Genomic DNA, 24290 nt, shown 5'->3' on the forward strand with positions numbered 1-24290 from the left:
TAGGCACATTACAAATACAGAATACATACCTTTTTAGTATCACTACCAGGCCCTGCACAACCTGTGTTCTCATCAATTTTAGTTCCTGTGCTTAATTCCTCCATTTCTAAATAATAATTTGTAAGATTATATTTGTAAAAAAGTGATTTTGTTCTTTCTCTATAATTAACACTGTAATCTTCAATAAAACTATTTTAAAATCTTTGATTCCTCTGGCAAACTATGTTTTTTTACTATTTCTCTAACTCTTTCTAAATTGACTTTCATTCCCCCATAGAAGATAAAGTTCTTTTCAAGAAGTATAGGAAGGTTCACTGTAAAGAAGATTTAAATTTTAGCATATAGTGAATTCTTTTGTTGCTATCTGACATAGATAACTTCTCTTTGGGAAAAAGTTGTAATACTGTAAAAAGACTTACCTTAACTAATTATACAGCTATCTCATTGCAAACATGTTTATTCTTTGCAGGAGTAGTAACAGCACTCCCCGCTGTTGTTGTGGTAGCCACTTAAACTGGAGGATCTAGGATCTGCTAGTTTATGTATTTGTTTCACTATCAACAGTTTTGTAAACACCACTCTTGTCAACAGAATTGCCTAAAATTGAAAGAGTTTTACTACAATATTTTCATCCAATTATGGAAAGTAGTTGTTTTTGTCTTGTTGTCTATGAAAAGTATTTTTGTGTTATATTATGATCAGGTTTCATGATAAAGATAAAACAAATAAAAAAATATGAATTATAATAGGATGTCAATATCCATAGCAAAGACATAATGCCAAAAATTTATGAATTTACCTCTACACAAAGGATAAAGTACTTGTTAGGAGCAAAGCTACTCAGTACCTGCAAAATAAAAATTGATAATATAATTTTTTATTGACAGTAGGCATCCAGGGCTGATAAATTTATGTACATTCTCATGATGACACAAAATTACACATTTTGTAGATTACAGTTGGTTGTTGAAATGTTTGGACACTCTTGGGCACAAATAAGAAAACTTAATTATAACACTTTGGAAACAAGTGTAATAAACAGCCTAATGTCCCCTCCCTCCATAAATAAAACTGTAAGATATCTGGTAGTTTCTCACAAAATACCTAGTTGATCAATGATAATACCCCTCCCTAATGTTTTAGAATAAGTGAGACAAAGTTTTATTTGTTTTTAAATACTTTAGGCCAGGGTTAGAAACTTCCATCCCCATTAAGGTTGTCAAAGTGCCTGTCTGTAGAAAAGTATCTTACTAACAGCTTCATCAAAGTTTCTTATAGGTCATGGGAAAGTTTATGACTTTTTCAGGATAGAATAAATCCACCATTCCAATTGAAATTACCCCCAAAAATTAAAAGAGTAGGGGAGACTTCCCTCAATTGTCCCTAGAGACCACTTTGGTGAAGAACCAGACAAACAGATATAAATCAGTTATAGATTAGTTGTGCTACTAATAATATTTTTACCTCTTATTTACACACAAAAGATAAACATTAAGGCCCAGCTTATATTCATAAGAGCAAAGCCTCTCTGTACCTAAACAAATAAATATGTTTATGTTTATATGAAAGTAACAGTGTTTGTCTGTACCAGAGGATTTTGTTAACCGCTGAAAGGTTCTCTTTAAAGGGCGAATATAGGTTCGATATGATATGAGCTTATATGAAAGGTGCCATTTCATACTTTTAGAATATCTATGCCAAATTTAAAAATTCAAAAAAATCCTTAAGTAGATTTTGCAATTTTCTGTTTCAATTGAACATATGATAAATGAGATTGATGACAAACAGTTTATTTTAGCCCTTTACAAGACTTTTTTTTAACTATTTTGCTTAAGTTTGATTGACTATTACAATGGCACGCATCTTAAATGATAATTTAAATGTTTATTATTTTAGATTATATACTCTTTAATTCAATTTTTAAAAAAAGTAAAATTAATTTGCGTAAAAGTACGCCAATAGTTTTGACTAGGGTAAATAATACGTCTTAAAGTTTATTATCTGTACAAAGATCATTGGTTAATTCTGGAAAATATAAAAACCCTCAAGTACGCCATTTTAACACACACACACACGAATCTTAAAAAAACAGGGATTTGAAATCATTCTTCCTCCAAGAAAATTTTATCGATTATTTTTTTTACTTTTTACATTATTTGATGTTTTTTTAAACTTTTAAATATTTTACTTTATTTAATTTGTATGAAGGTAGAAGATGGGTATATTTACCCCTGATTAATTAGTTTCCACGTTATTACGACTATCCTTTAACGAAAGCTTTTTAATTCAACCTTGCTACGAAGCCTTGTGTGATGCTAGGGTGTTTGAGTTCTTAGGGAACCACACTAATTACATAATATTATCTTGAGTTAGACAGGTTTTAAGCTATAAACAGACTTATACAATTAGATATGTCATTATCTTTAAGTTATTTATAATCTATATAATGGCACCTTTGAAATAAGCTCATATTATATCAAACCTATATTCGCCCTTTAACAGTGTAGCTTTGCTGGGAAGGTATAACTTTTTTGGGGGAAAAATCCCAATTAGCAATTTTTTTTACTAAAACAAAAAAAATGGGGGATCATATTCATATTTACTAGCTTTTAAACACAGTATGGTATATTTTCATTTGATCATTTCTGTAGGTCGGGTTAGGTTGGGTTATATTAAGTACTTTACGTGGCTTCTCTCTGGGTTTAGGACTACAAACACCCCCTTATATTTAAAATATCTAAAAAAAAGGGGATGGGGTTATCAATGATTAAAATGCACTTTATAGGAAACTAATATACTGTTAAAAAGTTTCTTGTAGATATTTACGATATATGATCCTTGTTTTATTGACAAAGAAGTGTAAAAAGTGAATAATGATAAGGGGGGAGGGACATAGAGTGGCTGCAATACTAATAAAAATGAATAATTTAACACTTACCTAAGCACACAAGATAACACCAAGGCCAAGTTATTCTCAGCTTTTCTATTACTAAATTAATAAAAAAAAAATATTTATTAATAGTTACATTTAGTGAATCTAATCTTTGTTTTATTTCGTGTGGGTATTGGTTTTATGACTATTATTATGTGTTGTTAAATTTTGAAATTCAAAGCCCAATAAAAAGTTTAAAATGATTAAAACAGCTAATTTAGGGAAAGGACGGGGATAACTTTGTTATAGAGTAGCTGCACTTCTTATGAAAATGTATAATTTAACACTTACCTCACAAGTAAGATAACACCGAGGCCACAGCTATTCTTTAGGAGCAAAGCCTCTCTATAACTAAAACAAAAAAATATGTCCATTAATAATTACATCTTAAGTATCTAATCTTATTTATTTTTATAAGTCTTGGTTTTATGACTTTTCCTATAATAGCACTTAAGGTAGGATAGGGAAAAGTCGACCTCATCCCATTTTAAACTTGAGTTTCAAAAGAGTAAAAAAATATTTTTAGGGGGGAAGGGGGGTAAAGACACCCTCCCCAAAAATAGTTTAAAACCTTCCCAGGACCTATAAGAAGCTTTACTGTAAAGGAGAACAATATCGGTTTAGCAGTTTGAGAGATCCTTCAGGACAGACAAAAACGCTTACTACTTTATATAATAGGATGATTTGTTGCTAGATTTAGTAATTCAAAGGCCTATACAAAGTTTTAAAATGATTATAACAGCTATTTTGAGAAAAGGATGGGCATAACCTTGTTATAGAGTAGCTGCACTACCTAAGAAAATGAATAATTCCACTGTTTACCAAACAATAAACACCCTGCCTTAACCAAATAAAGGATAAACAAAAATTACCATCTAAACGGACAATGCAGCATTCAAATAGGACCTAGTGCCAAGTAGAATCCATTGAGAATAAAATCCTAGCTGTTCCTTCTTAGCAGATATTTCATTTTTAAGATTTAAGGTGAAAAATAGCAAAAATTTAGTAATTCAAAGGCCGTTAAAAAGTTTTAATATGATTAAAACAGCTATCTAGTGGAAAGGACAGACATAATCTGGTCAACGAGTAGCTGCGACTCTTAAGGAAATGAATAATTCTACTGTTTACCTAACAATAAAAGACAACACCAAGGCAAGTGTTATTCATTATGAGCAAAGCTTCTCTATAACTAAATTAAAATATGTCCATTATTAATAAAACTATTTGCATATAATCTTCTTTATTTTAGTATTAGCCTTGGTTTTATGACTTTTCCAACAATATGTTTCGATAGATTTAGTCATTCAAAGGCCAATAAAAGAAAAAATGAGTAAAACAATCAGCTATTTAGAGGAATAGACCCATGTAATTTAGTTATAACTTAAAGTTGTGCCACTAATGCAAATATCAAATTTTAACACTTACCTAAGCATAAAAGAAAAGACCAAGGATAGATTTATTCTTAAGGAGCAAAGCTTCTTTATAACTAAAACAAAAAATATGTCCAATATTAAATACACTTTTTGCATATAATCTTCTTTATATTTGTATAAGTCTTGGTTTATATTATTTGTTGTCAGATTTTTGAAGCGCTTTTTTGCAATTAGTTTGGTAAGGTTATAGGCTAGGGGGCCGAGTGCCTGCGGCTAGGGGGGGGGGGTCTAAAATTTTCAAAATTGAAAAAAATCCTAAGAGAATAATACCAGAAAATTGACATGTATCCGACTAACCACAGGAATTAAAGATGTAAAAGTATCCTTTGAACCTTCCCCATGAAATATAAATGGGGTAAGATCTATTTTTAGCCATTGTAACCTAACCTAACCTGATCTTTGATTTAGTATTGTGACCACTTTAGTTCAATAAACGAGTACATATTTTGGGGCTGGAATCAAAGCTTCTCTACAAACTAGCTATTACGTCCATCCATCTTTTGTCTACTGCAACTGACGTTCATCACACTAGATATACATCGCAGGAAGGGGGGGGGGATTTCTTTTTAAAAGCGAATCTTTTCTATAATTAGAGTCAGCCTGTCCATCCGTCCATCAGTCAGTCTGTCCATCTGTCCGTCACGGTTAGCTCTTTTTGTTAATTTAGGCTTGTTAGAATTATCCTATCGATTTCAAACTTTGCAGGGTGATTCTTGTAATATTTAGAAAGTGTATCACCTTTAAAGTCATTAACAAAATGTCCGTATGTTCATTTTAAACATGTTGATTTTTTACTTTTTTGACATCAAGCTTTTGTATGTTAGAATTATCCGATTCATCTGATTTTTGGAATTCTGATTCCTATTACAAAAAGGTACAATGTTATAAGCGAAGCATCTCTATAATCAAGTCCTAAGTTTTATAGATGAATAAATATTGCCAATATAATGTTTTCTTCGCTTATTTATGGATGTTGTCATTCTTGTTATAGTTTTATTTGTTTTAAACTTTTGTAAACATATTTACCTTTTTGAATGAGTTTGATAAATTGTCACGATGTCGGTAAAGAAACAACTGAACAATATCCGTTTCTTATCTTTAGTTTATAATTTTTAATAGGACGTGGCAAATGCGCATTCAGCCGCCAGGTCTATCAAATGCCATTGTTCAACAACCCAGGATAATCAAGGGGAGCCAAATGTCTTCTTTTCTGTCCAAACACCCGGGTCATTAGGTTAAATAACCCCCATCAGACAACCAACCCTTTGATTGCACGACCTTTGTCTGAGAAGTCCTAACCATGTGCATGGTAATGAATTGCGCCTGTTATGGGCAAAGACATTCGCGCATCTGACATAATAGCAGTAGGAACCATTTGGTATTAAGCCGAGATTCGAACCTATCTCCTCCCCGACGATGAGCGGATGCGCTATGTGTTGAGCCACGGTCGCGGGTTAATAAGCTACCTTACTTTTGCTGTGGCAGAATTAAACTTGACAGCTGCTGGCAGCAGTTGAAAACAGCTTAGAACAGAGAAGAGAAGCTTGTTACACCAGGGATCTAAAGTGATAAGATAATGGCTGTCAAATTGATGTACATCCCCAATGATGATACACAAAATTACCCTTTATTTGTAGATTTCAATTAATGATTGAAACCTAATTGGACACTCATCTTAATAAACCAACGCAATACAAATTTAATAAAAGTTGCTTAAGAAAACTTTGGGGACCAGTGTAATAAACAGCCCAATGTGCCCCTCCCTGTCAGCTGTCAGTGGATGAATATTTGACAACAGTGTCTGATTTCATAGTCGAGCCTTGGTTATTATCAACAAAAATTTCAGGATGGGGATAGAGATAAACTATTTTCCAGTATGGCTTTGAAACCGATTAATATCCGGAGGATTAGAAACGGTTCTCAGCCATACTGAAAACTCGTGTATAGCATCGTATTATATCCAGTTTTCTGCAATTATAAAAATTTACAATCATAAGATTAAAACAAGTTTTGTTAGCCCGTGCCTTAGGCATCTCGGTGCTAACAAAACTGGTCTAAATTTTTCCTTGTCATAGTAATGTCCGCGGAAATTTGTCTATAATACAATGCGATAATTAACAATATACGGTTTTTTAAAAACCAGATAGGGGAAGGGAAATTGGACTGTTTATTACACTAGTCCCCAATGTTGTTTCCTTATGATCGTTGGCTCAATAAATTGAATTTTGATTTGTTGGTTCATTAAGTTGGGTGTCCAAAAGTTTCAACCACTAATTGTTATCTACAGAATGAGTAATTTTGTATATCATAAATGGATTATATATTATTTATTGGCCATTGTCTTATCCCTTTAGATTCATACAAAAAAAAGACCTAATATAAAAACGACGACATTCATAATGTTCATAAAATCCCGGCATTTTCATGTAAAAAAGTAAACATAAATAAAAATAATATATTTCTTTTAAAAAATCACTTTTTGTGCATTTTTTTGACTAAAAATTTACTTTTAAGTTAAAATTAAATGTTTTTAAGGTTTTTAATATTAATTAGTATTATTATATAGGTTTTTTATTGATTAAATATTAAAAACTTTCTAATTTTTATATTTTTAAAAATATTTCTCATTAATTGCATCGTATTATAGACAGCTCTCCGCGGATACTAAAATGAAGAAATATATGAGTTTAGTAAGCCCCAAGTGATCGAGAGCCCGGCCTAACATAACTGGTATTTGTTTCATGATTTTCTATTTTATATTTGTGGAAAATTGGCTGTAATTTAATACAAGATGCTATACATGACTTTTCAGTATAGCTGAGAACCGGTTCTAATCCTGTTGATATTAATAGGGTTTTACAGCCATGCTGCATGTATATAGCATGCATCGTATTATAGACAATTTTCCACAAACAATAAAATAAAATCAAAAGATTAATACCAGTTTTTATAGATATATTTGTTTCTTAATCTTATAATTTTATTTTAACATCTATAAAAAGCTGTCTATAATACGATGCGATAAATAACTATTATTGATATTCAAACTAATTTAAATTTATTTTCAGAACTAAGAAATTTTGCTCTAGAAAATCAGACATAAAAAATGGACTTTTTTCAGTTCATATCAAAGTGAAAAAAAGCGTTTCTGATAAAAAAGGCATTTTTCTATACCATAGCAATAAAAAAAAATTAAAAATGAACAGAGATCATTTAAGTTTTATGCCTCAACCTTCAACTGAAAGAGGTAATGAGCCTTTGGCTTCAAACAGTGGAATCAATGATAATATAGCTTATAGACGGGATATTTTAGGCAATCATTATCCCGAAATTATTCCCATTCGTGATAATCATCCTCGATATGAACATATTGGTACTGACAACTATCATAAAAACAATTCACCTCACGTGAACTATCCCCGCTATGACCCAATACGTGGAAATTACCCACAAATTGACAACTACCCTCCGATTCCCAGTCGTGAAAACTACCCGCTAAATCATACTGTTCGTGACAACTTTCCACCCCGATATGACCCTATCCGTGAAAGTTTCCCTTATCATCCAATTCCCATCCATGAAAATTACCCACAAATTCCCTTTCGTGACAACTACCCCCATAGCAATCCAATACGTGACAATTTTTCCCAATATAATCCAACTAGTGGTAAATACCCCCAAAATCATCACCCAAGTGAAAATTATCCCCATCCCATTCGTAGGGATGACCCACAGCAATTAGGTAATAATGCTATAGATTCTAATACTATTGAATCTCGAATTTTACCCTCAAGTCAAAATCTAAGTCAAACTGAAATAGTTAAAAGTCAAAAATCCAACGAAAATTCAACTGCCAGTAATATTATAGCTTATAAAAGTAAAATTTCTAGTTCTGATAATCATCCAATAACATCTGAACTAAGTTCAAATGAAGTTTCTGCTGGAAATAGTAAAAATTTAGATAACACAATGCCATCAAACAGTATAAAAAATGATTCCAACGAAATTAACAAAGAAAAAAAATGCAATAATTCTAGTGACGATTTAGCTAATTTAGATAGTAAAAAGGAATCTAACAGTAAAAAAAGAAATGCCACTAAAAAGAAAAAGGAAAATGACAATAAGAAATCATCTAACAGTAAAGATAGTGACCTAAAAAGTAATGACTCCAACGATAAGAAAAAAGACAATGATTACTTCAATGAGGCTTTACATTATGCAAATAATATTCTTAAGAAAAGTTTGAGTACCCGAGACAAAAGTTTGGACACCACTTGTGATATCTGCCACAAAGTGTTGGCTCATAAGGCGTGTATGAAGGCGCACAAAAGAACTCACACAGGTAAGGATATGTAATGTAATATCCGCTGGATTAGAACCGGTTCTCAGCCACAATATCCGCGGAAAGCTGTCTATAATACATTGCTATAAATAACCACTAAAATGCAGGGATCTAAAGGGATAAGTCAATGGCCAATAAATTGATGTACATCCCCAATGATTATACACAAAATTACCTAATCTGTAGATTACAATTTGTAGTTGAAACGTTTGGACACCCAACTGTATAAACAAACCAATCAATATTCAATAAAAGTGAAGGGTTGTTCTGTGCTCTACAAGACACTTTGGGGGAAATTGCTGACTGTTTTTTTATTGACTACTAGTGGCTACGCCCCTAGAGGCCTTTAGGGGTCTTTAATTATTCAATTATAGTATTGAAATAAAAAATTACCTACCTATCTAAAAAATATTTTTGGTAAGGTAATTTTATTTAAGGGGCGATTTCTCTTGAGAGGGTGGTGGTATCCTCCCCCAAATTTGTTATAAACCTTCCCAAGACCTATGAGAAGCTACATTGTAAAGAACCATATCGGTTCAGTGGTTAGCGAGATCCTTCGGTACACACACACACACACACACAGATCCTTTTATTTTATATTGACTATATTGTTCTTGTGCATAGAAATATTTTTGGTATTCGGAGCTTACCCATTAAAACCCGGGGAGGGAGGGGACATTGGATTATAAATTACACGGGTACCTAAAGTTTTATAAGAACGTTATCATACCCGTCGGATCAAAGGAGGGAGGCGGATGTGCCACTTTTTGAAACCAAAAGTAAAACGTGCATGATCTCAGCCTATTAAAGAGTTATAACTCTAAAATTTGGCAGAGCTGTTGCTTTTGTGGAGAAAAATATGGAACTGTGAAGAAACGGCGTCAGAACCGACGCCTCCGCCGAAAACGCCAGTATCATGACAAAATATTATAATTCCTGCCTCTTTAGGGGGGAATGCTTTGACATCAATTTTTTCATAAGTTTTAGAAGTAAACGTATAAAAATTAATTTAAAATCGTATAGTATATTCAATAAGCTTTCAAAAAAGGTATAATATATTACTGTAGCTCAATTTTTGGTAGTTTGACGATAATTTAAAGTTTGCATATAAAATGTAATTTCAATAGTCAGGCTTTATTACAAAATCCTAAATATCTAGGTAGGCTACTTCTAAAGGCTGTAAAATCATAAGTAATTGATATTTTCACCTCTTGCTTTGGGAATCCTTCTCAAATATGACAAAGATTAGCCTTAAACTATAAAAATGGTCAATATCCAAAATTGCATTTTTTGGAATCTTCGAGTTTTTGCAATGCCTGGGCACATAGTGCAAGTGTTATTTCAGATGATTGAAAATTGTCTATTATGGCGAGAAAAGGCAAAAAAAAAATTTTGCGGAAAACGGCGGTTTTCGGCGGGAGCGGCGGTTCCGCCGCCGTTTTTTCATAGTTCCATATTGTTCACCACAAAAGCAACTGCTGTGCAGAATTTTAGAGCTGTAACTCTTTTATGGGCTGAGAACATGCATTTTTTACTTTTGGTTTCAAAAAGTGGCACATCAATCTAGTAGGTATTTATCAATAATTTAAATCTATAGATGCGGTAATTTTGTTGACATCATCAGGGATGTATATTAATTTATCGTCCATTGTCTTATCTGTTTAGCTCTGACACAAATTTTAAACTCTTTAATATAAAGGTAGCGAGATCCTTTGGTAAAGACAGACAGACAGACATACAAAGATCCTGTTACTTTATTACAAGAATTATCTCTTACGGATAACTTTTAATTGAATTAGATTCACATCATATGAACAATGGTTCAGTATAACATTCTACTCTTTTTTTAGTTAATATTATTAAGTTACCTCAAAATTATCCTTTCTAGTAGCGAAGCTATTCTATTTTCACTTTGTATGTTCGTCCGTCCATAATATTATTTCTCTGCTATTGTTGAAGATAGACTGCTGAAATTTTACTTATGCGCATTTAGCCAATATTATTTTGTCCGTCTGTCTGTCCGTTATGCTTCAAAAGGTCTCGTGATAATATTTGAGTTTTTGCATATTCTCTTAACAACTGCTCTTTAACTCACTTTTTCCCTTTGTCCATTACATGATTTTTGTGCTTTGCTTGTTATGGATGTTGTCATCCTTGTTCAAATCTTACTCATTTACTATTTTTCAGGTGAGAAGCCATACCCCTGCACCGTGTGCGGCAAGCATTTTTCCCAAAGCAGCCAGCTGACCACCCACTTGCGGATTCACTCGGGCGAGCGGCCGTACGTCTGTAAATGCGGCAAGAATTTCATCAAGGCCAGTGACTTGACCCGCCATGAACGGGTGCACAGCGGCGAGCGGCCGTTTGGCTGTACAGACTGCCCCAAAAGTTTTTCCACGAGTGGGGAGTTGGTGCGCCATAGAAGGATACACACAGGTCAGGGTTAAATAAGTACCCAGGTATCTAAAGGGATAAGACAATGGCCAATAAATTGATGTACATTGTACAACCCCAATGATGATACCTACGCAAAATTACCCCCTCTGTAGATTAAAATTAGTGGTTGAAACTTTTGAAAACTCAACTAAATGTCTCCAAAGGTGTTAAGTTAACGAATAAGAAAACGCTGTTTAAAAACTTTTGGGACTTTGTAATAAGCAGCCCAATGTCATCTCTCTTTCTGTAAATACCTAGGTATGTTTTTCATACCTACCGTTTATGCCGTTTTTGAAGCATGACTAACGGACAGACCAATGTAAATACTAGATGCGCATACGTCATAGGAATCTTTTAGCCGTCTGACTGACTATCAGAGTGAATTATTGAGTAACTTCGGTACTACAGGGTCATTCAAGAGAAATGATTTTAAAAAAACTTAATTATGCATATAAAAAAAACAATTATGTAAAATTCTTTATATATTGGGAAAACCTATTATTGAACATTTATGTTTCAAATATTCAAAAATGATTATTTCAACAAATTATACCCTAAAACCGGTTTTTTCAAAGGCCTCTTTTCGAAGATTTACTAATTGAAAGGTTGTAAAAAAATGTGCACCTTTTTGAAATTCAAATTGCGCAGCTTGTGTTAATAGTAGAAAAATGTTATGCATATCGTTAAAATTGTCATAAGCTTTAGTTTTTTAATATATAAAAACCATTCCTGTGCTACGTATGGTATAGGAGCTACGTGATAAAATGTTCCAATTAATTAAAACTTTTCAACCTTTTTCTCACATTTTTCAACGTAGCTCCTAAACTACAAATAGCACAAAAACGGTACTTATATCTTTGAAAACTAGAGCTTATGACGAATCTAACGGTATTCGCAACATATTTTTACTATTAATACAAGGCGCACAATTTGAATTTTGAAGATGTGTGTATTTTCGCACACCCTTTAAATCCATAAATCTTCGAAAAAGAGGCCTTTGAAAAAACCGGTTTTTAGGGCATAATTTGTTGAAATAATCATTTTTAAATATTTGAAACATAAATGTTCAATAATAGGTTTTCCCAATATATAGGTAAAGGATTTTACATAATTGTTTTTTTTTTTATATGCATAATTAAGTTTTTAAAAGAATCATTTCTCTTGAATGACCCTGTATAAAATACTTTAATCGAAAATATAATTTCAGAAGCTTAACTGTAAAGCTGAACAATAATTTCCTTCGGTACACACAGACACACATCCTGTTACTTTTATATATAACTAGCGGCTACGTTTTTTTGTGGGGGGATGGAGATTTTTTTGGGGGTGATTTCTCTTTGGTGGGTGGTGGAGAACCCGATCGGTTCAGCGGTTAGCAAGATCCTTGAGTACAAACATACAGATACACACAAACATCCTGTTACGTTTATATATACTAGTGGTTTTACCCCTAGCGTCTAGGGACTCTACATTTGAAGTGCAGAGAGGGGCTAGAAAAATAGCTTAAAACTATCCCAAGACTTAAATTAAATCTGAAAATAAGATAGCCTAAAACCATCACTTTACTTACCTATGTGAAGCTTTCCTGAAATAGTGAACCAAATCTGTACAATAGTTATTGAGATCTTAAGCTTCAGACAAAAAAACTCTTACTACTTTATATAAGAGGACTATCGGCTTTTTTTCAGAGGTGGATTTAGTCGACCCTCTTTTTTAATTTTCGTTTTAAAAAGAAAATAATATGGGGGGATATTTTTTATTTTTGGGGGGTTTGAGGTGTCCCACCGCCCAAGAAAATAGCTTAAAACCATTATAGGACCAGTAGGACTCCCTGAAGAGTAGAGCCCAATCGGTTCAGTAGTTATTGAGATCTTAAGCTTCAGACAGACGGACGGAAAGACATCGTTCTACTTTGTATTATAGATGTATTTAACCCTTTTTATTTTTAGGTGAAAGACCCTACACCTGCAGTGTTTGCACTAAAACATTCGCCCAGAAAAGTATCCTGGCCTACCACGAGAAAACCCATACTGGCATAAAACCATTCTCATGTGATACATGTGTGCGTGGATTCTACTGTGCCACTGAACTGAACAAACACAATAAATCCAGAAATCACTTTAAAAAGCTGGCCGAAAAGAATTTTATCGCCATGAATGGAGGACCTTTGATCAAAACTGAAGAGCTGTCTGTGCTAATTAAGGAAGAACCACTGGACCAATCGGATGATGTACAACCAAGTGTTATAGATGCAAACTATTTCTGTAAGATGGAAATTAAGGAGGAACAAGAAAGTGATTAAATTAAGTGTCTAAACGTTTCAACCACTAATTTTAATCACTAGAAGGGGCCGGTATGATTTGCTGTTGTTGTGATGACTTTAGTGCTATCATAAAGGCAAGGAGGGGACATTGGGCTGTTTATTTACACTAGTCCACAAAGTTTTATAATAACGTTTTCTTATTCGTTGGCTTAACAACTTTGGGGACTTCTGTTAAATTTTGATTGGTTGGTTAATAAAGTTGAGTGTCCAAACGTTTCAACTACTAATTGTAATTTAAATTGAGGAGTAATTTTGTGTAACATCGTTGGGGATGTACATCAAGGGGGGGGGGGAAGTTCTGACACATTTGCGTAAACGGTGAGTATAGGCTTTATCTTTGGACTGAGAGGATAGGCTATTAGGGATAAAATCATTCTTATATGATAAATTTCCCCCAGATTTAAGATTTTTTGGATAGGCCTCCAGGTTCCGGAGCTCCAGGCCTCCAGGTGGTCCAAAAAATCTTAAATCTGGGGGAAATTCATCATATAAGAATGATTTTATCCCTAATAACCTATCCTCTCAGTCCAAAGATAAAGCCTATACTCACCGTTTACGCAAATGTGTCAGAACTCCCCCCCCCCTTAATCGGCCATTGTCTTATCCCTTAAGATCCCTGCAACATAGCCCCCCTTAAAATTTAAAGTTTTTAGACCGGCCTTTTCTTTTTTCACCTCCTTATGGTTTACTCCCCCCCCCCCCTGTTGAATTACTGTGCACGACACTAAATTGACAGTCTCGCCTTTTAAACCTCAAATATTCCTTGTATTGAATATGTAAAAGATTCTTTGAATCATGGAAAGAAAACGAAGTAGTGGGTTTTGTCGTATTTTCACAGTAGCTTTTGATTTTAGGTTAGGTAAATGTTAGGTTTAGAGCCTCTGAGAGGGGGCTAGAAATTGGAGAAAAGCTACTGTGTAAAATACGACGAAACCCGTTACTTCGTTTTCTTTCCATAATCCGAATTATTAAAATAATTTTTTTTTACTTATATTGTACATATTAATATTGTAAATTCTAAATTTTTTTGTATGTAAATCTAAGTCAATAACATAGTATTTAAAAATATGTAAAATATAATTTTGGTCCTATTTTTTTTTAAATATTATGCGAAATATCTACCTATTTTAAATGATTATTATAAAAACAAAATGTATAATATGTTCTGCTTTATCATTCATTATTTTTATATTTATGAAAATTTTGTTGTGCAAAATGTTTCAAAATTAGGGATGGCAATTCAAATCCGCCCAAATTTTGGACCCAGAATCCGCAATTCTAATTGCGGATTTGTATTTATAAAAAGACCTTTAAAAATATTGCTAGAATCCGCAATCCACTTTTTTTGGAGGATTCCGAATCCGACCCAAAAATTTGGCGGATTGCCATCTCTATTTATCTCTATTATATTTATTACTTGGTTTTAATGGATAATTTAATTTTATTGTTAATCTATTTTAAGTTAAATTTCATAACATAAATTTTTGGTAATAAAACTATTTAATGTTATTTTATGTATTTATTAAAGCTACTCTTAAACTATGGTATTTTCGTAGTCATACATAATTCTATAAAAAACGAAGCTTTAAAATCAGATGGTAAGACAAACGAACATTTATACTTGTAGAGTGTCAGAACTTCATGAGCAGAATTTTACTTTACATAAATTTGCTGCAAAATTGTTTAAATACAGGAAACTGTTTTAAGGACATAATTACGTTTTAATACTTGATTATAAAGATGCTGCTTTTGAATATAGAGTCCCTAGATGCTAGGAGCACAGCCGCTTGTAACGGATTATTTGATCTAAAGGGATAAGACAATGGACGACAAATAGATATAAGTATCCAATGATTCAAGTGTTATAGCTATTCACCTAAAGTACCTACCTAAGGTTTTTGATCCAACGAATAAGATTAATAGATATAAAACTTTGGGTACCAGTGTAATTTTCAGTATTATATTTTAAAGAGAGAGGGGACAATAGGCTGTTTATTACGCTAGTCCCCTTATAGGTTTATAATAACGTTTTCTCATTCGTTGACTTAACAACCTTTGGGACTGAATGTTTCAATCAATAATTTTAATCTACAGAAGGGGTAATTTTGTGTATTATCATTTGGGATGTACATCAATTTATCGGCCGTAGTCTTATCCCTTTAGATCTCTGATTAGATTTTAAGGTTTTCTAACATGTAAGACGACATTTAAAATCAGCTTAATTCAGATTTTATTTCAATATTTCTTTTTCTTCATAAAAGATTCTTCTAGGGGTCTGTTTTCACTTTATGTGATGGAAAAATAGCTCAAAACCATCTGAACACAAAATAGCCTATAACATCACAGGACCAACCTGAAACGTACCTAAAATAGAGAATCTAGTTGGTTTTATAGTTATTGAGATCTTAAGCTTCAGGGGATAAAAACTAAAGAGGGGTAGTAGGGAAGCCAAAAATGACCCAAACCATTTCAAGGCTTAAATCTCAAATTTAAATAGTCTACAACCACTCCGGAACATGTATGAATATCTATCAGTTCATTAGTCCGAAATCTTAAGCAACAAAGAACAGGAAGTTTTTTTTGGGCGAGTAATTTTTGCCTAAGAGAGTTTAATACAAAATAGTTCATAATCTTCCCAGGACCTATAAAGGAGAACCATATGGGTTCAATCTTTCAGTAAGCACAGACAGACAGAGATCCTGTTACTTTACTCAAAGAATATATGCTAAAAACCAGGGATCTAAAGGGATAAGACAATGGCCTACAAATTGATGTACATCCACAATGATGATACACAAAATTACCAATTCAGTTGATTAATACAAAAGTGGCTGAAACGTTTGGACACTTGATGAACTTATTGAACCACACTATCAAGTCCCCAAAGTTGTTATTGTTAGTGTGTGTGTTATTGTTAGCCAACAAATAAGAAAACATTATTATAAAACTTAGGTGACTAGTGTAATAAACAGTTATTAAAACATGTGGCTAAAAACATATTTTATTATTTACATGTTTTTATTAACACCTCAATTTAATAAAAATTTCCTAATAACTAAAAATACGTCAAAATTTGTAAGAATTAACGTAAATCTATTGGAAATATCGTAAATAGCACGATAAAAGATATTAATATTGTAGGTAGAACAAGTGATCATAAGAGATAGGACAATGACCGATAAATTGATGTATATCCCCGATGATGATACACAAAATTACTTCTTCAGTAGATTGTTATTAGTAAGTGAAACGTCCGAACACTCAACTCAATGAACCAACAAAAAACAGTTCCAATGTTGTTAGGCTTACAAATAAGAAAACATCATTATAAAACTTTGGGGACTAGTGTAATTAACAACCAAATATCCCCTCCCTCCCTGTTATAACTTATTAAATAAATATAAAGCGTTAAATGGGACTTAGATAAAATAATATATGGTTCTATTTGACCTCTGTTTAAATATCTAAGCTAATATTTATTAAACTTTTAATGATTTGTTTTTTAAATATAGAAGATCAGATACATAATCTCTAAATCAGCCAGAGAGAGAGAGGGGACATTAGGCTGTTTATTACACTATTCCCCAAAGTTTTATAATAACGTTATAATATTCGTTGGCTCAATAACTTTGGGGACTTTTAGTGAATTTTGATTGGTTGGTTCAGTTGAGTGTTCAAATGTTTTAACCACGGACTTTAATCTACAAAAGGGGTAATTTTGTGTATCATCATTGGGAATGTACATCAATTTATCGGTTGTTTTCTTATCCCTGAAATCAGCCAATATGAAAAACAGTACAGGAACAATCCTGCCATATTATTGGTCAGAAAGTGTTCAGAGTTTAAGCTTTTAATCAAAATAAGTTCTGCAATGAATCTGTTTCCATTTGACGACTATATATTTATTGTGTTTTTTATGCCCATTCTAAAATTATTTTTCAGATCTGCAAAAACCTTGAATCATATTTTCATTCAATCTCAAGTATGACTTAGAAACTGATTAACATCCGATGGATTAAAATCTGTCGGTCATACTGAAAAATCATGTATAGTATCGTATATTACAGACAATATTCCACTAATAAAAATATAAATTAATACCTATACCAGTTTGGTTACGGTTAGCCCGGACATTCGGCCCCTAAGGCCGGGGCTAACAAAACTGGTTTTCATATTATAATATTTCATTTTAATATCTGTGAAAAGCTGTCTATAATACGATGTGTTAAATAACTATCAACAAACTTTTAAAAAAATAAGTAATAAAAACATTGGAGACATTATTTACATTTATTTCGGTTCATTTTTATTGATTCATCATACTACTTTTACTTTTAGTACTGAATTAATAAGAAATAATTCAAACATTAATACATAGACTAGGAGATTTAGGAGATTTTTGGAAAGTTTTATTTTTTGTGAAAAAAACAGGAATTTAAAAGAAAGATCAAGGGCGTTGTTTAGGATTTAAAAAAGGGGGGTGTCGTGCTAAAATAAGGACATTGGGCTCAAATGTAGGATGAATGAAAAGTCTTCCATTTGTAATTGAAGACGACATTAGTGTTTATTTTTGTCCTGTCTTGGGCAAGGAGATAGGGGGAGTGGATAATTTTCACCATAGATAAATAATAATAATTATAATAAGAAAAAAAACAGATCAAATAATCCAATTTTAACATTCTTGTTTGTCTATGCATGTGTGTGCGTTCTTGTTTTGTATGAATGTATTTGGATATAATGTGTCATAAGGTGTGTTGAAAAAATGTGTTTTATTCACATTTGGGCACATTTTAAGTGCTTTTTTTTAAGGTCACACTTTTACAAAATGCATACCCCCCTTTTTAAAGTTATTTGAATAACTTTTTAATAAATATTATATCACTGATATTTTTGTCATATCCATGAATCATAATCATAATAATTAAACACATAACACTATCAAAATCACATGGACAGGTATAAAAAAACTCCATAGCAGCAATATTGGTATCATCATTGTCTCTATTTTTGTTGTTTGTGTAAAATATATTTATAATCAATAGTTAAGAGTTATCATGCATTATTTTCAATCACTTTTTTTCAATTATCATGTTCAATTGTCTCACTCTGATGTAAATTGGTACTTTTTTGTTATGTCTTGAAATTATTCTATTTTTTTTTTGTTGGCTGTATGTATTCACATAATATAAATGGGCTCCGCAACACGCTCCACTTCACAGAAAAGGGCCTCGCAATTTCTAATTACGAAGAATCCCGACTAATGAGAAAAATAACTTGGCTGATGATTCCTGCGACGCCCTGGTCGAGGATCTGTGACATAACAAGGTTGAGGAGGCGTTGCTCCTGCTTCCTAAATATCTGCGCGTTGTCTGGATGGCGCGCCAGGTTGGCCAGCGTGTTAGCCGCGCGCCTCAGCATGTCTAGGCTGGTGCCCATGCTCTCGGGGTTGTCGCGCAGCGCGTTGACCCCGTGCTGTTGCGCCACCACCATCGCGTTATTCTCCACCTGCAAATAATAAGCAATAATGTTTTGTCTTATAAGTTAGGGTTGTCAATCCGTCCAATTTTTGGACCGGATTTCGAATCTTCTCTAAATCCACAAAAAAATTAAGCGAATAAATCCGTGGATTTCGGATTCTTATTTTTTGACGGTATCCGGATTTTCGGATACGGGATTGCGGATTCTAGCAATATTTTAAAGGGCCTTTTAAAATGAATTAATCCTTTAAAAATGAATTGAGGGATTAAATTTTATCAGGTCCTGGGAATCTAAAGATGCGTTTTTTTCATATTTTCACATTAGCTATTTCTAACCCCAACAGCGGTCATTTTCTAACCTTTACTCAACCTAACCTAACTTCGTTAAAAATTAAAATATATATTTGGACAAAAAAATCAAGAAACTAAATTTTAAACTAATTATTAACAATCCGGATCCGCTCTCAAAATAACAGATTGCGGATTCTATATTTAAAAATTGGACGGATTCCGGATTGCCAAAACCTAGTTGAAATACATATCTACCTGTTCTATAAAGCCTACAAGGAGGCTGACGCAGGTATCTTGCTGGGCCACGGTGCGTGCCATACCACTGTCCGCCCCGGAGAAGTAGTACAACAGGTTGATGGCAAACTCGCGCATTACCTGGTCCTCAGACCTAGAATAATAATTATTGGTTGAAAAGTTTATTCACTTCTAGTATGAACCAATCAATTATGATTAAAGTAGATACCCAAAAAATGTTTTTTTTAAACTTTGGGCAACATAATGACTAGGTATTGTTTAGGGGGGGGGGGGAAGGGTATTCATTTTTCGTCCTTTGACCAATCCCTCAATAGGCACCCTTATATAAAAGTAACAGGATTTATGTTTGTACCGAAGGATCTCGTTAACCGCTGGACCCATATGGTTCTCCTTTACAATGTAGCTTTTCAATAGTATGTGTGTAAAGTATAAATGGATATTTTTCTAGAAAGACAGACATAGTTCTGCTTTGTATTATATCTATACCAGTATAGTTTTCTAGAAAGGAAGGAGCATAGCTCCTCTAGTCTTGAGAATAGTGACATACAAACATACAGACAGACATAGTTCTACTTTGTATTATATCTATACCTGTATAGTTTTCTAGAAAGGAAAGAGCAAAGCTCCTCTAGTCTGGAGAAAGGTGGTGTACTCAGGATAAGGTCAACATTGCCCTCCTAAAAATAAAAAAAAGTTAGTTTGAAAAATAGGTAGGTATCTAATTCAAACATAAAGATTATTTTTGTAAAAAAAATGACGTTTTATTTCAAAATAGCATGATTAAATAGTATTCATTTAAGAAATTATACTGTTTTGGTACTTTTCCTTCAAGAGCCTATGAAGCACTGAAACTCTTACCCAACATTATCAAAACTAAAGGGGTGGTTTTATCCTTATATCATTGCCTACCCAACCTAAGCTGAACTAAAGTTAAAAACAATCAACCAAAAATAATCCCTCCTTTAAATTCAATATATTTCAAAAAGACAATGGCCGATAAATTGACGTAAATCCCCAAAGATGTTACACAAAATTACCCCGTCTGTAGATTAAAATTAGTGGTTGAAACGTGTGAACACTCGACATAATGAACCAACGATTAAGAATAACAAATAACGTTATTATAAAACTTTGGTGACTAGTTATTATAAACATCCCAAAATCTTACCATAACACACAATTTGCACAAGGTCTCCAGGGCCAGCCGTTGCGGCGAGATATTGCTGTGCATACCGACGGCGGGGAACGGATCCTGCGCCACAGCCGACGGCGAGACGGCCCATTCGAGCAGGCCCGCTAGCAGCGGCAGCACAATGTGCTCGGGGTGCGGCGAGAGGTCCATGTAGCCGGCGCAGTTGGATAGCGCCACCAAAACGTTCTCTCGAATAAGCTGAAAAAAAAAATATGTTATTAGACAATGTACGATAAATTGATGTACGTTCATCCCCAATGATTACCCCTACTGTAGGTTACAATTAGAGGTTGGGACACGTTAGGACACTCAACTTAATGAACCAACCAATCAAAAATAAATTATTAGTCCCCAAAGTTGTAAAGCCAACGAATAAGAAAGCGTTATTATAAAACTTTGGGTACCTGTAAATGCTCCCACCACCATTCTTTTTGTTCCAACAGACTGGTGCAACTATCACTATAATCCTCTTCCTCCTGAAAGTAAAACAATGGCGTTAAAATCGTCCTTGACATTTGAAACCTGGGATAAAATTATACCTAGTCAATTTAGATTGCTAACATGGACATCATTTAGTGGTTAGTTTGTTCATCCAGTAGGAAGGAATGGGATGGGGTAAGGGGATGGATCGTTATTTTAGCCAGCTGCAAGTGTCAATTCATTATAGTATTTAACATATGGTGTTAGATCCAAGTAATAATAAATCTATTATTGAAGTACAATTCTTTTCAAATATAATACTTACCTAATCATATTAATTTTAAATAAGCTATTTTCTGTAAAATAGAGTACATTTTGAAAAGATTAGGTATATAAGTAGCTTGTTAATTAAATTTTAAACATTTTCATTTTAAATTAATTTTCCGGCATATTAAATTTTATAAATATTACAAGAATGGATATATGATATGTGGATAATGTTAGAGATTTTCGCATATAATATGCTACTTTCAGCTGGCTAATATAACAATAACCCCCATTAACCCCATCCCATCCCCTACTAATAGAGAAACGAACTGACCAGTAACATTATAGCAATCTAAATTGACGACAAAATTTCCTCTGATATAAAATCCACGAATTCTATATCCATTATTAAATTATGATATTATGATTTTTCCTCGTATTAGTTTTACATAATATCTTAATAATCCTATTAAAAAGATTAAATCAAAGAAAAGATTTCCAGTATGGCTTAAAAACCGATTATTATCCGCTGGATTTGAATTAGTTCTCGGCTATAATGAAAATCATGTATATAGCATCGTATCACAGAAGATTTTCCACAAATATTAAAATAAAAATCATGAAATTAATAACCTCGAAGCTAGAAAAACTGGTTTTAATCTTTCAATTTTTAATTTCAATATCCGCGGAAAGCTGTTTTAATTCGATGTGATAAATAAATGTTAAATAAAAATAGATCATATTCAAGAAATAGTGTATTTATTTTATATTTTGGAAACAATTTTCCCAATTAAGGAGATTTAAAGAGCATTTATAAAAATCAATAATCACGAAACCTTTTACGCATTCTTGAAATTTTTAATATTTTTTTGAAATTTGTAGCATGACTGACAGACAGACGGACAAAGTAAGTTACATAATGAATGCTTAATTGTAAAGGGAATCTTCACAAAAAACCAGATGTCTATCTTAAATAATAGCTAAGAAAATCACATTTCCCCAATAGCAAAGTAAATTATCCTTAGAAATAAATTGATGTGAAACATTCCCAATTATGATACAACAAAATTACCTCAGGTTTGTCATAATTTCTTTGTTTGCTGTTCCTAACAGGATGCCAGTGACCGTGCAGCAACAGCTTGCCACAGATAGCCAGGAAGCCGGGGTTGTTGCCCAGCAGGCCCTCGTTTCCTGGCACGAAACTCAGATTCCTGAGAAAAAAAGGTATAAAGTTTTTTTTTATTAAGCATAAATAATAAGAATCTCATTTGCATAATTAGTACCCAAAGATTTGTAGCAAAAACTTATGGTACCAGTGTATTGTAAAGTCCAGTGTTCCCCTTCCTCCCTAAAAATATCAAAAGAATAGAAAGGGAGGTGTAGGTTGCGGGTAAAATCCGTAAAGGTTGTGTGTTTTAAGGCTTAGGAATAATAGTAGAACGATAATATTCACTAAATATGTGTATTTCTTATTGAAAAAAACTATAGACAACAATATTTTTAAAAGTTAACATAAATTTTTATCGTTCTACTACTGTTTTTAACTTCAAACACACAACCTTTACGGATTTTACCCGCAATCTACTTTTCCCTTTTTTTACCTTAATAGACCCCCTAAGAACCAAAAAATATCCAAAAACATTATTTACCTAAAAATGGTGGAGACAGCTATGCCCCTGCGTCCCAGCAAGTCCTGCGGTTCCTGGACGAGGTTCAGGCTGGCGTGGTCAGGTTGGTAGTTCTCCTCCTCCAGCACAGGCTTCACCAGCCGGGCCAGCACAGCCGCGCGGCAGCTCTCCTCAAATCTGAAAAAAAATCAAAGAAATTAATATACTGATAAAACATACCCTAATAATTCTAGTTGAGCCACTAAAAATAAATAATAATAAGGATAAGACGAAAGTTAGACAGAGGTTTATATTATGCACAAGATAAATTTTTTAAATATCTTATTTAAATTGATAAATAAATTGATGTACACCCCCAAATGAAAATTACCCTTACTGAAGATAACAATTAGTGATTGACAATCCAAATCTAATCAAAGTCCTCAACAAAAAAGAAAATGTTATTAAAATACTTTGGGGACCAGTGTTCAAGCTTACCTAAGGCCGGACCTAGCCTCTAATTCATGTATCACATCCTCAGTAGTTGAATTTGAGTTCTTCTTCTTCTTTGCAGGGGAGCTTCCCTTCTTCACAGCACTATCAACACAGGAATCCTCATCCTTTATTAAGCCATTCTCTTCACACTTTACTTTTGTTTCACTGTTTTCATCAGTTGAGTTCGCATTATGTTTGCTATTACTATAATTACTACTTTTACTACTATTACTGAGAGAATCATTACTATTACTAGTAGGACCATTAAGTTTGCTATTACTGTCCTCCTTTGTCGGGCTCACTTTCCACGACTCGCGCACGCCGCCGCGCGAATTGCGCGCGGAGGATTTTTTGTTGTTCGATAAACTTTTGGCGTCACTTGTTGATGATGATTCAGATTTCACATTTTCACCGTCCGCTGGTTCGCTTTTTATCCGCGGTAAATCCGAGTTTTCACGCATGACGCGGACAAAAGAAAGCCTTAGCTCTGGTTGCATGCTATTGGCGGGTATGATGTGGTCGGTCGAATTTCCGCCGCCGGCGGCCCAAAGGTCCGGACAGGCAAAAAAGCCCTGGCTGAATTCGTCCCAGTCCCTGTCGCAGTCGGACACAAACAGCGCGTCATCTTTTTCGTCAAACTGAAAAGGAAAATTATTATTTTTTTATTATTAACCTTTCAGATTTTACTTAATATTCATAAAACTAACTATTCTGTAGATAATAATTAGTGGTTGAAAAGTTCGAACACTCAACTTAATAAACCAAACAATTAAAATTCAATCAAAGTCCCCAAAGTTGGTAAGCCAACAAAAAAGAAAAC

General features: G+C 33.3%; 3 protein-coding genes across 23 annotated transcripts in view; 1 reads left to right on the plus strand and 2 right to left on the minus strand.

Moving 5' to 3' along the window:
• The window catches only part of LOC145304251 (uncharacterized), a 59086-nt gene extending 58509 nt beyond the window's left edge, over positions 1-577 (minus strand). Inside the window, exon 1 of the mRNA XM_080146098.1 lies at positions 420-577. The gene's annotated coding sequence lies outside the window, so the exon portion shown is untranslated. The remainder of the gene's footprint in view (positions 1-419) is intronic.
• A 6860-nt stretch (positions 578-7437) lies between these two features.
• Positions 7438-14980, plus strand: LOC145303986 (uncharacterized). Its single transcript, XM_080145731.1, has 3 exons — positions 7438-8707; positions 10895-11143; positions 13093-14980. Exons 1-3 carry the CDS (start codon positions 7564-7566, stop codon positions 13443-13445), a joined length of 1746 nt encoding a protein of 581 aa, XP_080001857.1. The 5' UTR covers positions 7438-7563; the 3' UTR covers positions 13446-14980.
• A 2762-nt stretch (positions 14981-17742) lies between these two features.
• The window catches only part of osa (trithorax group protein osa), a 128125-nt gene continuing 121577 nt past the window's right edge, over positions 17743-24290 (minus strand). For all 21 annotated transcript variants that reach the window (XM_080145727.1, XM_080145722.1, XM_080145716.1 and 18 more), the window contains 8 exons: positions 23474-24108; positions 23018-23173; positions 22441-22579; positions 21086-21157; positions 20658-20879; positions 20081-20166; positions 19490-19622; positions 17743-18971 (listed from right to left, as the gene is read on the minus strand). In XM_080145727.1, the coding sequence (XP_080001853.1) occupies positions 18708-18971; positions 19490-19622; positions 20081-20166; positions 20658-20879; positions 21086-21157; positions 22441-22579; positions 23018-23173; positions 23474-24108 (1707 nt within the window). In that variant the 3' untranslated portion in view covers positions 17743-18707. The remainder of the gene's footprint in view (positions 18972-19489; positions 19623-20080; positions 20167-20657; positions 20880-21085; positions 21158-22440; positions 22580-23017; positions 23174-23473; positions 24109-24290) is intronic.

This window comes from Acartia tonsa, chromosome 13 (genome assembly GCF_053477335.1).
Source record: "Acartia tonsa isolate MP-2025a chromosome 13, ASM5347733v1, whole genome shotgun sequence".
NCBI classification, from domain to species: Eukaryota; Metazoa; Arthropoda; class Copepoda; order Calanoida; family Acartiidae; genus Acartia; species Acartia tonsa.

Excerpts from the sequence above, each read along its gene's own strand:
- LOC145303986 (XM_080145731.1), top strand. The coding sequence starts at position 7,564 with ATGAACAGAGATCATTTAAGTTTTATGCCTCAACCTTCAACTGAAAGA. Across the intron at positions 8,708-10,894 it reads GCACAAAAGAACTCACACAG|GTGAGAAGCCATACCCCTGC; the intron begins GTAAGGATATGT and ends ACTATTTTTCAG. Across the intron at positions 11,144-13,092 it reads CCATAGAAGGATACACACAG|GTGAAAGACCCTACACCTGC; the intron begins GTCAGGGTTAAA and ends TTTTATTTTTAG.